This window comes from Xenia sp. Carnegie-2017, unplaced genomic scaffold, assembly GCF_021976095.1.
Source record: "Xenia sp. Carnegie-2017 unplaced genomic scaffold, XeniaSp_v1 HiC_scaffold_23, whole genome shotgun sequence".
Lineage (NCBI taxonomy): Eukaryota > Metazoa > Cnidaria > Anthozoa > Malacalcyonacea > Xeniidae > Xenia > Xenia sp. Carnegie-2017.
Genome location: NW_025813486.1, coordinates 10015758 through 10034547, shown reverse-complemented (window position 1 = coordinate 10034547; position 18790 = coordinate 10015758). Strand labels below are relative to the sequence as shown.

General features: G+C 33.8%; 3 protein-coding genes across 3 annotated transcripts; 2 read left to right on the top strand and 1 right to left on the bottom strand.

Annotated features, from left to right (window-relative positions):
* Positions 1-208: 208 nt before the first annotated feature.
* LOC124448706 lies at positions 209-3339 on the top strand. The gene is made up of 3 exons (XM_046999647.1): positions 209-387; positions 1664-1868; positions 2621-3339. The coding sequence occupies exons 1-3, from the start codon at positions 319-321 to the stop codon at positions 2947-2949; spliced, it is 603 nt and encodes a 200-aa protein (XP_046855603.1). The 5' UTR covers positions 209-318; the 3' UTR covers positions 2950-3339.
* Positions 3340-9473: 6134 nt separating this feature from the next.
* LOC124449074 (F-box/kelch-repeat protein At1g26930-like) lies at positions 9474-10256 on the bottom strand. Its single transcript, XM_047000017.1, has one exon. The coding sequence runs from the start codon at positions 10254-10256 to the stop codon at positions 9474-9476; it is 783 nt and encodes a 260-aa protein (XP_046855973.1).
* A 744-nt stretch (positions 10257-11000) lies between these two features.
* On the top strand, positions 11001-11837 carry LOC124449073. Its single transcript, XM_047000016.1, has one exon. The coding sequence runs from the start codon at positions 11001-11003 to the stop codon at positions 11835-11837; it is 837 nt and encodes a 278-aa protein (XP_046855972.1).
* The last annotated feature ends 6953 nt before the right edge of the window (positions 11838-18790 follow it).

Genomic DNA, 18790 nt, shown 5'->3' with positions numbered 1-18790 from the left:
AAACGACATTGCGATTACAGATTTGATATTTTTGCAGGTTGTTCACTATTCACAGTTAAACTATTTTACAAATTAGGCAGCCTAATTTAAGTGAGATAACAGATTATAAAATCCTTTTTACTTTGTATTTATTTTCATTTCCGTTGCAGCTAATTGATTATATCCGCACTTTGTGAGCCCACTGTACTCACATGGGTTAAAATGAGCAAGAGTATCGAGGAACATACCAATCCTTCATGACAAAGAAAGATCAACATTTTTTTCGCAAGAAAATAATAAGAACAAGAAACGTTCTTTTGCATAAAGTCAAATCAAAGAATGAAATTGTCATTGATCTTATTATCATCATTTTTGCAGTTGATTTATGTCAAAGTACGCTCGAACGAAGTAAGTAAATTATTTGTGTGTTTGTACCTGTCAAATTGTTCCAAAATGGGGCGAATGAAAGAAAAAGTTGAAATGATAGGATGTTTTTTAAAGTTTAACAACAAAAATTATTACGGTTCATGAGCGACCTTACAAAAAATAAATACATTCTTTTGCACCTTATAGTCATTGTATAAATGAAAAAGATAACTTCGAGCAATTTTTTTTGTGTCTACTTGCAGCATTATTTACTGCATATTATTTATTTCGTTGCTTTTCTGTTACGCTCGTTTAAGATCTCTGTGTAGCTACAAAAGAAACTTAAAATAAAACATGTGTTTATTTAAAACAAATTTCTTCCTCATTTTCAACTAATTTGTTCTATTTATGTTACAACATAGCTTTATACATTTGTTAATAAGGTCAAACACATTGCGGTGACAGATTCGCACCATGTTTACTCTTTACATGAGACAATTTGTTGACAGATAATAAACCGTCTGAATAAATGTGATAACAGATTGTGAATCAGACCTTTGCAATTTGTTTGCATTTATTTCATAAACGTATCATTTTATAACATCTTCAGTCCGTGGGAATTATTTAAGATGAAAACGTTTTGACTTAGAAAAATACGATAGCGTATTTTGAGATATTTTGTCGAATCATATTTTTCACAAATTCGGCGGTCATCTTGACCTCAATTTCAAGCTTTAATGATTGAAAACATTTAAGTTAATTGTATGTAGTATATACCTCAAAGTTCAAAGCTCCCTAGAAATAAAGTTTTTTGACTTAAGTTACCTAGAAGTGACATGAACATTGTCTGATTGTCCTGTTGTTAATTGTTACTTAAATCAGTCATATGATACTTTCTGGATGTCTGTAAAGCATCAACAGCGCAAATTAAAATAAAACCCGTGTTTTCTCGCAGCAATTTACATCTTATTCCTCACAATTAAAAAAATATTTCCCTTTCTGCGTTTGTCATATGTTGACTATATTGAAACTTTTACTGTGGCAACAGATCCCCACGCTATGTTTAAATGAGTAACAAGAAAATTTTTTTGACAGTCCGACGACCTTGCAATTCAGAAAACTTGAAATGTCGTACTAAATAATCTGTGTAGGAGTGGACTAAAGGCAGGAAAATATGGACGTATATGGTTCATTATTTTACTCGTAGCTTCCTTTTCTTCATGTGGAATTTGATTTGCAAAATTATTTCTCAAACAATATGACTGTATAATTATCAGTTGTGTACAGCCATTGTATTGAAATGCGAATAATTCTGTAGGAAGCAAATGATGATATCTATGAAACATGCCAAACAAGTCAGTATGGAACGTACAAAGTTGCCCTTCGATTCTGTGACAGAGGATATTGGCGCACAACTGGTCAACAGAAAACTCATAGTGGTCATCTAAAAACTTCTCATGGTTGTGTGAAAACTTCTAATAGTACCAAAAATGGTATTTTCACAAAACTAGCTACTTTTTATGGTAATTCTGCTATTTATCAAGTTATGCATGTTCATACACACTATGTATTATAAAAGGCTGACAAATTTCACGATAATTCACATTTCAGTGCTATACTGTTGTTAGAAACTCAGTTGTAAGAGCACTACGCATGTTAAATGTCAGCAATATGAGATACATATATTAAAAATGAAGAGATGAAATATACAAAAAGTTTTGGCTCGAGCGTTGTTTTGGCAATGATGTTCTCAAAAAATCATTCTTTACTCAAATAATAACACTTTTAATGTTTTCGGAAACTTCAATCCAAGTCCAATAAACTGACACAATCCTTAAAATGTACGTAGTAAAGTTTTTTGAGAAACATCGGATTTACCAATGCAATTTTAGAGCTTATAAACAATCCTGCATGAACAATCTCACGATCCAGTTTTAAGGATTAGGGTCATTGTAGTAAAAACACTAAAAATGTTTCTACTTGCCACCTGCGAAAACTTCGTTTAAGCGATGGCGTATGCATGATGCATTATACGCTTGATTTCATCTGAAGACTGATGTCATCATACCATTCGATTGTCCACTGTGTATATACATATATTGCTATATTAGCTGGTAACCGTATCTAAATGTTTAAATGTTTATATGCTAAAATTCAAATATTATTATTTTACTTAAAAAATTATTTTTATCTCAACGATGTCGAAGCAAAATATAAACGCGCATTTGCCAAAACAGAATGAAATAACCAGTGTACCGTTCTTTGTTCAATTTAGGAACATCTTGCAAAGATATCTTAACGAAATATCCATATGCAAACTCTGGAGTCTATTGGATCAACGTCACCAATCACCCGCCGATTAAAGTATATTGCGAAATGGAGACACAAGGAGGAGGCTGGACCTTAGTTTATAGTTACACTTTCACACACTATCAAGGATTTAGATTAACAAGGAATGCCGTAACGCCTCGACCTAATTGGCCGGCAATGAGTGCTACGGTACCAGTTTCAACGACTCCGCCATTAAATCAATCATTAAGGGGCTGTAGATTGGAATCTTTGGAGGGAAATTGGAAACGAGTTTATGGTGACGTCAAATATTAATGATTGGATTGTTTGTCAACCTAAAACTGGAAGTTTGGTAACAAAAAAGATGGAGATATATCATGTCAAAATATCAAGAATGTCGCTCAAGCATGTAAAAACACAAGTCCTTCATCTATGCGATGGTATTCTGTTGGACCCAGCATAAAAGCCAGTAATTTTTATTATTTCTTTGACGGCAGCACATTGCAAAATGTTCCAACGCATGATCCATGCGGCAAAGATAAGCTTTCTCAAAAGAAATATGTTTCAAATCCAAGAGGGAACATTTATATTCGCTAAATCTAACAAAGTGGAAGTAGCAACAGTAATGTAAATTTCCAATTTCGTTTTTTCCATTGTTTATGGTAGCTAAAAATATTGAAATATATATCAATTTCACAAACAAAATCTTTTTTCTTATGAACAAAATTATCCCAGTAGCTCGAGATTTGGGAGGGGGCAGTATTTGTATGTTCATGTTTTGGTACATTTAAGCTCTTTTGAAATCGTTTGTTTTTTGTGTATTATAACATGCATACGAGAAAATATTTGCATTACCACCTACAGCTACGCGAAGGACAAGACCATAACGCATCTACACCAGTTTAGGAAGAACTTGCAAATTCAATCTTATAAAAGACCAGTCTTATGATCCCTGTATGCTAAAGGCAGGGAAGAAATTTTTATGACAGACGAGTGTTGTTGCTGCCACGCATCAGCGTGGCAGCACACTAATCTTGACATGTCTCGGCCCATTCCTCTACTCGACCTATATAGAGGTAAAATCTCGATTTGTGTCTGTCTGTTAACATTTCCGGGGGGGGATTTTACGGAATGAGGGGGGAAGAACAATCACAATAAGGTAGAACCTTTCGGAACTCCAGTCAGTTTCTCTTTGATTTTAAATGTCTGGAATCCGAATAGATATGCGGCCTAAACAACGTTATACAGTAGATACTAAAATCGAGTGATTACCGACATCAATTACACATAACTCGTTTGGCGAAAAACACATGAAATCGATTCACCGTGCCGTATTTAGCCAGCTCGGTTCACATTTTTTATCTTGCGCTTTATGGTCAGACGGTGAGCAAAATATAGTGTAAGCATGTATTTATTTTCGTTAGAGCTTTTATTATTACTTGAAATATCGGTGTGGATTTAACAAAACCTCAAAAATAATTTAAACGCATGGTGCGAGTTCAACCATGAAATATGAATTATGAATATGATGAAACGTTTGCTCTTTGCGATAACTATACATCATTTTATCGCAGTCGCACAGAATCATCGGAAAAAAGGTTCTATCAAAATGTTATAAAGGAAATAATGGAAACAAAACTACAGTTTTATAATATAGTCCGTTTCTACGTTTGTAAACATGCGGACGATTGTTCGGTTGAGTAAACAAGGTATCATACTTTTAATCAAAAAGCATTTTAAAAACTCAAAAGAATCAAAACAATCAAGACATTTAAAAGAATCAAAAGAATGTTTTCATTCAAAATGGCAAGGAATTTATCTTTTAATTTTATGATGAAAACGTATGACTGACGAGAATCGATTGAGCATTGAAGCACTCACCTCCATACAAGGTGAACTGTGCGTCGTTTGTGCATGCCGATTGGATAGAAATTGGAATGCTATGATTAAACGATCGTGACTAAACACCACACGAGTACATACGAGTACATACGAGTAACATACGAGTACATACGAGTGACATACGAGTGACATACGAGTACATACGAGTAACATACAAGTACTTACGAGTAACATACGAGTACATACGAGTGACATACGACTATTTTCTGGTCAACAAATGAGAAACAACACAATTTCTTCAATACATTGATAATTGCGTTTATTTTTCCTTGTATTTGTGTGGACTTTGGGGCAACCATTTGATGGATTTAAATGCTGAAAAGGTATTTTACTTTTATACTACATTCATTTGTATGTTTTAGTTGAATTTGTTATAGATATTTTGTCGATGCGATTTGCCAGTATTTGAGTGCTTTTTGAAACACTTTCACCTAGGAAATACATATTTATCAAAGCGATTAAATAAACAATGTATAAATAATGCTTTCAAAACGTGCTACATGAAATAAATATACATTATATATATTTGAACTAAATGAGAGTTGCACTGTTACGTATAGTCCTGAGACGGACTGTTTTTGTTGTTGTTGACTGACGTTTCGACAACCTTAGCGGTAGTCATCTTCAGAGTCAAAATGAATGTATAATCGCTTTCATAAATATGTATTTCCTAGGTGAAAGTGCTTCAAAAAGCGCTCAAATACTGGCAAATCGCATCGACAAAATATCTATAACAAATTCAACTAAAACATACAAATGAATGTAGTATGAAAGTAAAATACCTTTTCAGCATTTAAATCCATCAAATGGTTGCCCCAAAGTCCACACAAATACAAGGAAAAATAAACGCAAATATCAATGTATTGAAGGAATTGTGTTGTTTCTCATTTGTTGACCAGAAAATAGTCGTATGTCACTCGTATGTACTCGTATGTACTTGTAAGTTACTCTTATGTACTCGTATGTTACTCGTATGCACTCGTATGTTACTCGTATGTACTCGTATGTACCATTCAAGTTTGTATGTGTATAAAAGTGATTCCTCGCTAAAACAACTGAGTAACATGAATCCAGGTGAAAACATATGATATACTAACAAAGAAGCGCAGGGAGACTTAAGAGATACATATATGACACCATATAACGATTTGTATTGATGGATGTGTTGATCTTGTGCTGTTGGCAACCAAGTGAATGAAATTCTGAAAATTTCATTTAAGCTCCGGTTAACATGATTTAATTGTCATTGGCCGAGTTCTAAATGACAATATGCAAATTTTTGTAAAATGAGCTTTGAAAACTGTTCATCCAATTATCCATTTTGAAATTAGCATAATTATACATACAAACAATGTTACTTCTTGCATCTACTTCTATAAATTGATTTATATGACAATTTGAAAATAAAAGATGACACAATTAGCTTGTCTATATGCAATGACAAAGTATACGAGTTGTTGCGGTTTCTTGCTGTATTTTTATTTTTACCATTCATTATTGTATTGTGTATGGCAGATGATAAATGATGGAAAACACGCAATAGCAGTTTCCAAACTGTTTTACCTTACTTGGTGGAGGGGCAGCACTTCCCTTGCGATAGTAACTCCTAGTTATTTAATATAGTTGTGACGGAGAGTGCGCAGTGCAATAGATCAACCCCTGCAACTACATATTTATCAAATCAAAGGCTATATCAAAAAAGACCTTTTGATATTGACTTTTATTGTGAAGTTTTAATGCATAATCACGAAAGTAATCCAACTGCTGCATTATCATTTTCATTTAATGCTTTTTTACTTTTTTGTTATGATTTGATAACAATATAAAACAGCATGGTAAGTTACATACCTAAAAACTGATAAGTAAGAACTGTTTACAAATTGTAAATAGTTTTGTTCAACCTTGTCCACTCCACAGTCGAGTCATTCATTATAGCACATTCTTAAAGCTGCACAAATTGGGAACTTCATAAACTTGGCATACTCTATGTCAGGGGTGGGCAACATACGGTCCGCGGGCCGGGTCCGGCCCCTGAAGGGATTTTGATGTGCCCGCCGACTGCATCCGACCATTGAATATTGAATATTGGTCGTCTTTGAATTTAATTGACATTTAGAATTTACTTGATTCAGCAGCTGTGATACCCAAGGAGGCGTAAATGCAAGTAAGATGAAATTTGTTTTATACATGTGAGCCAATAAATTTGTCTTGACTGTCAAAACAAGTTATTTTAGTTGCTTCATGATGGGCATTCAAATAACACTTACATTTGACAATAGCAAAAAATGACAGATTACACACTCCTACATTACCGGAAACATCCATGACGTCATTGAAAAACAGCTCTCCAACAAATAATAGCGACACAACAAAAATATCTAAAAATGCTTTCAATAAAAAAGGCGTTTTATGGCAAGAAAGTCCATTTACACAACTGCTTGAGTGCTTTACAGTTATCTATGCAGTTAAATACAAATACCAAAGGTTGGAAATGAGCGAAAAAAATAGAACCTTTCAGTAAATTTAATAATCTATGTTAACAATCAACAAAACTTAATAACAATGCAATTGTTTTGGCTCCAAAAATAATCCATCCCTGTCAACGTGGATGATGAGAAGTTGAGAGTTAGTTCTTGCAGCATTGCTTAAACATGCGTGCTGCTTATATGTATACTACCATACAGTTTAGTTTATAAAGTATGCCAAAATTGTGGGTAAGTTCATCATTAATAATTAGTTAGTTATTAAAAATTATTAATTATTAATCTATTAGAATCAATTAAATTACATGAATTAAGTAATTAATCAATTAATTAGCGAACTTCATTATTGAGTATCGATACTTCTTTTGGTTGGCTTCCATCAGCTTATCGTCAATATTTGGAAAAAGTTTTTTTGTGCTTCCACGGCCAATTTGAACGGTGAGCAAATCTAAATTCAAAGAAAGGACATTAAAGACAAGCTAGTTATTTGTAAAAACTAATATTCATTACTTGAAATAAATCTCCTAACACATTCCAGTAACCATTATCCTAATCACATAAAACAAACAAGAATAAACAAGCGCATTGAATTAGGGAGTCTTCATATCACAAAATGAACCTGACAACACTCCTAAAGAGATGATAATATAAGATGCAGGCGTAAATTTGTGTGAATTTGATCATGACAAGATACTTTAGGAGTCCATCCACCATATCTTTAAAAATACAATAAACGTAAATGCATTTAATCGCCATGAAAAGCGCTTGTTATACAATGACGGTATTTTATCCAGTTTCGTACTGTGATCATTGACCATGAACAACAGATGTCGTAGAAATGGTCGCTGAAATCAATTTTTGTACATGCAATTGTAATGTGCAGAATATGATTAAAAGGTTAACTCACCACAACATAACTTGGAAGGCAATGTAATCTACGATCACTTCGATCGATATTTTCATTCTTCAAAACATTGAATTGGTAAAGATGATTGAGCTTTGCTTTAGGTAAACTGAAGTCTTTACTATGATACAAAACTTTGATGGAAGATTTCACAAACACAAAATCATTATCATTATCATGAAGTGAAAACACCGACGGCTGCCATAACCTCGAACCTAAATATTCATGCACGAGAGTTCCTCGATCATGAATGCTTTTGTCCTTCCACGTAGATATTGCCTTTCAAAAGTAACTAAAAACATAACACATACCTCTAAAGGTTCATCCAAGCTTTGCAAAGCTTTCCAGAGTAAATCAGGTTTTTTAAACAATGTTTGTTTGAAACGATGACTATAGAGTTGGCTATGTTTTGGACGAGGATAATTTTAGTTTTCTTCTCGTTAAGGAAGGTGAACAGCACTTTCTTGATATCTTTAATAGTGTGCGATGAATCCAGAAAATCAAATGACGTTTCTTGGAACTGTTGTTTCTCTTCAATAAAGAATAGACATATAGTTTGGGTTATGGGGGATACTATATAAATAGATTTTAGAAAATATATTATAGCATCACCAAATCTGCTTTTAACATAGTAAGTCAAAAAGGAACTCCATGAGAAACATTAGGTGTTTCTGTCCGATGCGTATAGGGACGAAATTGAAGTTGACAGTTGTTTTCAATTTCTGTGCAACAGTGTCAAGACTTATCAAACTCACTAAGTTTTATTGTTCTTTGATCACCAGCACCATCAATGTGCCAAGAATGCAAATATTTACTCTCGTGCAAGTGACAGGGTAACAAGCTTAATAATTTTGAATCGCCATAACATATTGAGCCCAAAATTTATTCAGTAATTCGTCTGTCCCATTTATAATGAAGGTAAAGACAACAAAAAAATGACAGCACGATTAAATATGGTGAATAATAAACGTCGTGCTTAAACCATTATGAAAGAAAAACGTAATTACGTAAGGGGTAAAGAAGTGTTACATAAACGATACATAACTTGTTATAATTAATATGATTATTATATATGTTTGTAAATGATGATCGTCCAGGTTAATAAAGTCCTGAGAAGGACTGTTTTTGATGTTGTTGACTGATTATTATACTTCATTTATTTATTCTGAAGAAAAAACAATAGAATTTTTGGAATTCCTTGAATGCTTTTATATAAAAAAGAATGTAAAAGTTTAATTTTTATAAACAGAAATCTGAATAAATTAATCAACTGCAATTTACTCATTTAAATTAGTTGGACTAAACACATTTAGTAATTTAGCATATTACTAATGTTATGATTACCACTACAAATGAGTTCTCGGCTGCAAAGAAAGTACGGAAAAGGTTTAATCGAAGCACTATTCACACGACATAAACTAACCTGGGTTCAACGAAACCCATCTCAAGAAATAAGTTAATTCCAACTTATCAGTAAAATAGGCTATACTTCATGTAATACAATGAGTATAATGAATATTGAACATAATGAATATAGTGAATATTGAATATTAAAGCTTGGGTAATAGTAATGCAGTAGGTAGAAATCGTTTGGTCTTCATTGGAGGTAGGTCTTTCCGCACTTTCTCTCTCAGATCAAAATATTCAACAGAATCAAGATATTCTTCCTCATTCTTTCCGCCAACTACAACAATAACATTTTCATCGATAACAGCTGCGCATCCATATCTTTTACGATTGAGAGATGGAAGACTTTCATATTCTTCTGTTTTCAAATCATACATCAGGACATCTTCTAATACTTCACCTGCATCATTAATACCTCCAATCAAGATTGCCTTATCTCCATACCTTACAAGAGCCATGTTACTAACAGCATACGGAAGTGATTTGAGGTTTTGGGATGTGTCATAAGTCAGATTGTAAGAAAAAACACTGTCTTCAATGTCTTCATTTTGATTCGATGTCCTTCCACCAAAAACCAAAACCTGATCATCCATGATAAGCAAGCCATGACAGTATAGTCGCTGTAGCATAAATGTCAAAAAGTATGTTTTGTGCGGATTTTTTACTGAAATGGCGTGAATCTCGTTCGATACTTCTGGAGGTCTCATTCTGTTTAGTCCACCGGTCATAACAATTTTCTCATTCCAATAAATTACTTTATGCCCTTTACATGGTTTTGGCATTTCAATTTTAGTCTTTATCCACCCAGAACGTTCAACATTCAGACTTTCCACACTATTAGAACATTTCTTCCCATTTGATCCACCGGTTACAAAGATGTTTCCATCATAAACAAACGCAGCAGCACCACAACGTTTCTCTGTCATATTTTCCTCTTCTTTCCAAGTATTTTCATTAATGTAAAATGACTCTACGGACTCTAAACTGCCATATTCATTTTCCACTCCACATACTATGATGTCAAATTTTCCTGCGAGAAAATCAGAAGATGATTTATCTTCATCGTGTGAATCGTGTGCTGATGCATTATTTGTAACTTTTCTAATTAGTCTCAGCAATCCATTTCAGCAAGCCATTTCAGTAAAAAATCCGCACAAAACATACTTTTTGACATTTATGCTACAGCGACGATACTGTCATGGCTCGTTTAACATCGATGATCAGGTTTTGGTTTTTGGTGGAAGGACATCGAACCAAAATGAAGACATTGAAGACAGTGTTTTTTCTTACAATCTGACTTATGACACATCCCAAAACCTCAAATCACTTCCGTATGCTGTTAGTAACATGGCTCTTGTAAGGTATGGAGATAAGGCAATCTTGATTGGAGGTATTAATGATGAAGGTGTCCTGATGTATGATTTGAAAACAGAACAATATGAAAGTCTTCCATCTCTCAATCGTAAAAGATATGTGTAGTATAGTTATTATGTAAATTATTAGTATATCGTACGTCATACTACGTATATTATAATTAAGTAAAGATCTGTATAAAAGTAACATGACTAAGCAATAGCAGGGAGAAATCTCACAATTATAAATCTGGCGACAAAGATTATTAAGGCCGAAGAAATATGACTTGATCCTGAGAAAGATACTACATTTTGAACATGACAGCTTTGCCTAGCTTCCCGACGTTCAACTTAGAAGAACCACACCTTAAAAAGCTTAGGGAAAATAACGTATCAAGATTGGAGAATTTGTTGTTGGTAATGAACATTACAAACGCCGCAAGAAAGAAGGCGATGCTCCTGCACTATGTCAGTAAAGAAGTTAATGTGATATTCGAAACTTTAGAAATTGACGAGCCAGATAGAGAAGAAGATGTATTTAGAAAAGCGGAGAAAGCGTTACGAAATTACTTCACTCCACAGAAGAATATAGAATTCGAAGTTTATAAGTTTCGTCAAGCGAAACAACTCCCAGGAGAAAACATATCCGCGTACTATACGAGATTGAAACAATTGGCTAAATCCTGCGAATTTCATGAAGAAAGAAGAGAGATAAAAACTCAGATCATACAAAATGGTTTGTCTTCAAAATTGCGAAGAAAAGCGTTAGCAGACCCCGAAATAACGATGGAGAAATTACTACAAATGGGAAAAACAATGGAGATGTCAAAAACACGAGCAGAAGGCATCGAAAGCACGAATCGAATTTGGCATAAAAGAAAGCAGTTCAAGACGCCCACGGAAAAAACCTCAAATGCTTTCGAATATTCATCGAAGCTCAAATGCAAATTTTGTGCTCGTGAACATCGTCCAGGGAAAACAAATTGCCCGGTTTATGGAAAGAAATGTCGACAGTGTTTAAAGTGGAACCATTTTCAAGTTTGTTGCCATGAGAATCGAAGAGGCCAAGAGCGGATGCAAGACAATAATCAAATTTCTCGCGCTGAATCAACAAAGCGAAACGCACAGATAATACGTAATCAAGTAAGACCTTGACAAGTGAATACGGTGCAAGAAATTGCGTCCGAATCGAGTATGGAAGATGAATATGTATTCTAAACGTTGACGGCGCAACAAAAGCTGCCGAAATTTAAAGTTAAGATAAATGGTACTCCTGTGTCAGTCATGGCAGATACCGGTTCCAGCGTAAATCTCTTGGATGAAGTGAATTTTAACAAATTGAAGAAAAAGCCAATATTGCAGGAAGCAAATGAGAAAATCTTTCCTTATCGGTCGAAAAAACAACTATCAATTAAAGGAAAATGTCAGTGTGTGGTCGAAACCGACAATCTTTTTTTGTAATGACAACGTTCTACAGGATCCAAGAACTGACCGTTTGACCCATCACTAACAAGCATATAACACAAATGACAAACGCATTTCGGCTTCTCGTTGCCAGGCATGTATGTGTCAGTCGAACGATTCGACGGAATTTAACCAAGTGTCTCCATCATGTCCTCCACACACGATCAGCTTAACTTTTCCGGTGAGGAAGTTAGACTTTTCTGTTTTTTCTTTCATCCAGGATTGCGAGTATTCTACGCTCAGTCTCACTTGATTTACATCATGCCACATGGATAATGTTCGACTCAATTACTCTGTCACATGGCTCTTCGTTTCATTTTAATTACTTTTCATCTTTTCTAGAACTTGCGTTATTTGTTCATGAACCTGCAAGGACAGTTTCCCTTGACTCCCCCCCCTCTTGTATAAGTTAGCTTCACTTGCTCCTTCATATTCAACTAATCTTGCATACCTCTAACGCTGTTCTGGTAAGAAAAATTGAGTGTATTCTTAACATATCCGATATTACTGAACTATTTGCTACACTTTGTAATACTCCAGACACTAATTTTAGAAGCACTTCGTTTTCGATGTGGAAGCTGCTTCACTACATGTCACAAACTTTTTCGTTTGCAAACAATTTTGTTAATTTGGTGACAGTTGTCACCTAATGCGTTACCAAGGTAAAGAAATTATTTTATAAAATGTTGTCATTTCACGGATATGAAACAAATTTACGTGTTAAGTATAAATGAGAAGGCAAACAGCATAATATGACGTTTGAGGTAACATGGGCTACCACTTCACGATAAAAAGCAATTAACGAATAATGTGGAATTGAAATAAAATACCTGCCAGCTATAATGTATGCACGATAAAGATGAATTATTATCATTTCAATTACGACATTTTGGCGTAAAAACTACGCAAATATCATTGCCACTCCATGAGTGTAATATTGCTTTCTTTTAATTTTCAAAAATTTGAAGCCGGAAGTAGACAGCTATAATTATATGTGGCGCCATATTGAACAGTCCCACTCGTAAAAATAACCGATAGTAAATAATCGCGATAATAATGAATTTTGGAGCAAATTGCACTTATACACCCTATCTTTCAACGCGAAGCTAGAAGCATTCTCTTTCTATATTATCTCCATGGAAGTTAAGGCCAATGTTGAAGCTATTTTTTTAGGTAGACTCAGCCCTTTACAAAATATTTTTACTAAAATTGTTTCTGTTTTGACTACATAATTTTAGCACGAACACCCCAATTATAAGACCTAAAAGCAATTGCTATCAGAAGTATAATAATCAAATTTGATATTTCTATAGTTTGAATATCAAATTTGATATTTCTAATATATAATACAAGACATATTAAAACATTGTGGGAAAACATGACAATACCCATTGACGTTCTGAAAAACAGCACGTTTTTTTCTGCTTTTTCTGTGTTATTGAAAGTTCTGTGTAAATTCAAGATGTGAGAAAAAACCCGACACCAAATCATTTTTTCACAATCTTCTACCGCCAAGAAGCAAAACAAACATCATCCGCCAAAAAAACACCTATTATTTCTGGGGAAGGAGTTTGAAAAACCTTAGATGTATTTTGGCTTCAGCCAATCATGGGACAAAACTGTAGGAGTTAGCGTTCCAGATACATTTACTTCAATGATATTAACTAGATGGAGCAAGGGACCTGGACCCTGTTGTCAAAAACATCGCGGTAATGGCAGAGTTTGGTTGTCAAAACTTCTCCTATAAGAAATATTTTTAATATTTGCACCCTCTGGAATCCAGATTTCTATTGACGCTTATACTAATGACAACCAGTGATAACAACCACGATACCGAAGCATAATGTTTTCAATTGAAAATAATCCTTCAGGATTTTTGAAATAGACAGATACATTAAAATGAGAAATATGTACGGTAAATTAACGTATATTTTGTCAAATATTGTTTTGTCTATAATAGAAATAAACATCAAACGGTAATTGACATAACGACATAATCGACGTTCTTTTATTTCTTTAGTACGACTGTCAATATTGTGAAGCTTGTTTGACTGCTTGTAAACAGTTTGGTGCAACTGTCTTTTTTGAATAGATGGATACATCCTAGTTAAAATGTCCAAAAAGGAGTGGGAAAAAGTTTGCTTGCCCTTAAGACTGAAGTCAACTGGAAATATATCCAGAATAAAAATATATAGGTATCTAGTTTTTTTGAGTTATTTTCGGCGGATTGACTTTGGGGTTATAACGTAATGATATTCTGATAAATCTATTGAAAACTTATAAAGAAAATGTCTTGAACTTGGAGAGCAAAAGAGCAAAATTCAAAATACTATGATCATCTTCCTGGATGAAAATTTCTGATTTGATCCAAGAACTAATTGGTGCAACCATGGATCTACTATTGAACAGAAGTACATTCAATTCTCGTTGAAAATATTATATCTGAAATCAAAAAGCATTGATTTCTCTTACATAACACATTGTTTATTGTTTGTTTATTGCCACATGAGCAGAAGCCTAACCAGAACATCAATTGAGGTGTGTATATTCATATGTTCAGTTGTGCCCTACTGATTTTTTTTAAAAATCAATTCACTTTCAAAAGAAATCAGTAGGGCACAACGAAATGAATGTGAATATGCACCCACCCCCCAAATAAATAATCTTTGTGCCCTGTAAATCTTATTGGTCTGATGGTCTCTAAACTTATCATTCGTGAGTTTTAAAAAACATGCATGTCGTGACATACACTTTTATGCAATAACATGAGCTTGCACGTATTCTTTGTTCAACTGGTTATGTTGATTAATCTTTGAAATTTCCTTCATCACTTTTCACAATGCTTAGCAGGTAAATTGTCTTTTGAAGCGTAAGATTAAAACAGATAATCATGGAAAACTTTGAACGCATATGGCTCTCACGTGACACTTATGTGAAAATACATGTGAACAATGATAATGCAACACTTTGCAAAGCGTAAGCAAACATCTAGATCTATTTACTCCATACGACAACGATAAGCATTAAAATGATTAATCTTTGTGCTTCCTGATACATTTAACATAAATACGTAAGGTGTAACAGAAAATTCTTGCAAGCAATTTACTCTTTAGTTTTGATATGAAGGAAGGGGAGAACATATTCGTACATGGATGTTCTGCCGTATTACGTGTCCTTGAAACCATTATTTTCTACTGATTAAGATATGCACATACATGAATTGGTGCGTACCTCCCCCCCCCCCGAATTGATAAATTTGCTACGTCAATGCTAAACAAATTTTTTATATTTCCTTCATGTGGACGTTGCCATCGGCTAACTTTCAGCAACGTTTTTATACCTTACTATTTACAGCGGTGTGGACTTGCATGCAATTTCAATGTATTTGGTTGATGAAATTATTGTAAAACTATCCTAGTTAAAACTTTTCTTTTCAATTAAAAGCAAAATATGCACTATTTTCACAACGAAAATAAGAATTTACAGGCAAGCCACGTTAAAATGCTAATTTTATCATTCCTTTACAATAATTGCACAGGTTTGGTGTGTATATAGTGATTACAAAGAATTGAACACGGATTTTGTGAGTACAACTGTGATATTTACATATGTCAATATTTTTACTATCACTAATAAAAATAATATATAATACAAAATCTAAACTGTTTAAGTAGTTCTCGGGTTTTCACAGTAAACGAATCCATTCAAATGTTACCTTACGGATTAACAACATCTTTCTTGTGACTTTCTTAGCTTTCGCCTCATTTGTCATGTGTTGGCCGTAATATGAAAGTGCTATTGTCAAAAATAATAATGATTTCACTTGATAAAGGTTTGGCAAGTAAAATACCACTGCATAGTTGAAGGACTCTTGTTTTTTGCACAGGAACAAAGTGCTAGTCTGCGGTTTAGCACCACAAAAGGTCGTTTTTGGTTAGCAATAAGGTTAGGATTTTAGTCAGCGTCTAAGGTGTCCGTCACAGTACAGGAACATACTGTAGTATCACTCTATAGAAAATTTTGTGTAGTACATAACGTATTACGCATGTGATTAGCATAGTGGCAGCCAGTAAGTAGTGTCTTGGGACCAATAGGAGCGCTTCGGTCACTTGCCGCAGTAAGTAGACTAATCAATCAAATATACAGCACCAAGTTGAACAGTAGAGTGAGACTACTGTTTGTTTCTATACTGTGGTGTCTGCTAATAATGTTTTGCATATTTCGTCCTGATATGTCTCATGACGCACATGTTGTTTCGTTACCAAAACTCCAGAGTTAAGGTTCGCTTTTAAACATTTAGCAATTTACAATGTGCTTTTATGCGCACTCAATGAGAAATACAGCCACCTTTTGCTAAGACGTGGAATTTTACATGGGAAAAAAAGGCAATTGAGCCTTAATCTTAAAGAAGTAATGGCCTTCTGTTTATCTCCGTTTCTTAAGTTGAGGGCTGCGAATTTTAAACTTATCTGTTGAAACTCAAACGCAGAATCGTCGCAGGAAATTTCTTGTCAAACCAAAATTGAACCTACGTACAGACGAAGTTAATCGTTTTAGGCTTACACATCTTTTGTGGAGAAAGCAAAGCTTTTTGCAGTGTTTGCAAGAGAATGCGACATAAATGCAGGGTTTTTTATATGAATGTTACATGTGAAACTGCACGTGTTGAAAGTTATGGAGTTATCTGACCACGAGTATCTATAACTGGAATCAACGCTTCAATAACAGTGTTTGCTTAACATTGTTGAAATTACTGAAGGAGCTCCCAAGTATAAATTAATATTGTAATGCGAACAAAGAAAAGGTGAAAATTCGTGTTGATAAATGAATATATGCACCTCAACATGCTGTGTTTTATATACAAAAATTCTTTTCTTATCGTCTTTATGTCTGGTCGATATTACAAGATGACCAAAAATACTTTCATTTAAATAATAAAACATCAACTTGTATATACATTATTCTAGATTGGTCGTCGACGATAATAGATTTGTTTTGTGTTTTCTATATTGAAAAACTAAGAGTATATTACATGACACAGCCGACGCTTTTCGAAGGTCGCTTCAGCGGTTTTTATTTGTGCAAAAATATATAATGTTCTGACGGTCTGACCGAATTCCGTTTCATTGATCTCTATGTATATATGGTTGTACTAAATGTATACAACATAAATTTCGATAATTACATAGCAAATTTTTCGTCCCTCTGTTTTATTGACAATAAATAGAACTATATCATGAAAGCATTCAAATATAGGCAAATACAGGCTTTGTAAGTGAATGCAAAATCCATTGGCAAAATAAAAGAAACTTTATGCAGTTAACTTGCATTTTGTCCATTTCGGTTTACACTTGCCAAAGTAGGTTAGTGAGTAAACTGTATGGCAGAAACCTAATATATAAATGTATGTTCTTGTTAGTGAAAATAAGCATAATTCATAATGCAAGTGACTCGAAATACATAAATAATGGCATGTGCACTGTTAAATAACAACAATACAACGCTTGCTTTGACTTGTCTGTTGCTAAGTTTGCATTTGTTCAAACTAAAGAGAGTTCCAGCAATTTAATAAAAATTTAATACATGATATAATGCAAACTGTGTTTGTCAAACTATTTCATTGTATGACCATATTTATCTGCAAAGCTATCCAAGTGATATGTATGATTTACGGCTTTTAGTGACAAAGTAAAAGCTGTAGCTAGTTGTGCATTTGTAGCAGAAGGATTGTAACAACAGGATTGTTCACTCGAATGTCTCAAATAAAAAGCACGAGTGTCGACAATGGAAATGTAACATTCGGCTGGAATCTTCGCTTCAACTGATATCGATTTCTCATGGTAAAACAGAGCTTAAGAAACTTTGAAGCAAGATCAAAATTTGCCCGCAAATAAAAAAACGTGCAAATTCATCTTTATAATTAAAAACGTATTCCACAAGCTGCATTTTATTCAAATTTATATAGTCGAAAATTTAAAGAGTAATATCATTGGTTGAAAATTGCCATAGGAAACTGTTATCTTATTATACAATATAACAATACAAAAATAAAGTTTTCATATGATAAGACCCAGACTCAACCTCTTGTATAGTGAAGAATCGCTTGAAATAGAGCTGCTAAAGAATAAGGATTCTGACGGACAGCAGCAAATTTGGCAAACAATTCCAACTGTTAAGCAAAAGGTAGCTATCCACCTTTTATTCAAATACAATCCAACGTAGAAAAGACAAAAATGCTCACTGAAAACCTCATTTACTGCTATGTGTCCTATGGAGAAAATAAAGCATTTTAACATATAGTTGGAAGATGGGAGGTATATTCATATATTTATGTCCCGCTGTATTAAGTTCCTGCGTGTTAGAACATGCAAACATGAATATTGACCACTACCCCCAACTATCAGGGCCATCTACGGCTTTCGTCATGTATTGACTTCTTCAAATATATCGCTCTAATAGAGCCATTTGGTGTTAATAAAAAGTACAAGCAGACACTGCAACTAAAACTTTGGTATAGCTTGATTACATTTTCACAATTGGTAAATTATCAATCTTATCACAAACAAATTAAGGTTCTTTAATCTCCTTCATTCTCGCAAATCTTATACAAATATTTTATGTGAAATTTCATGTGTCACAATTTG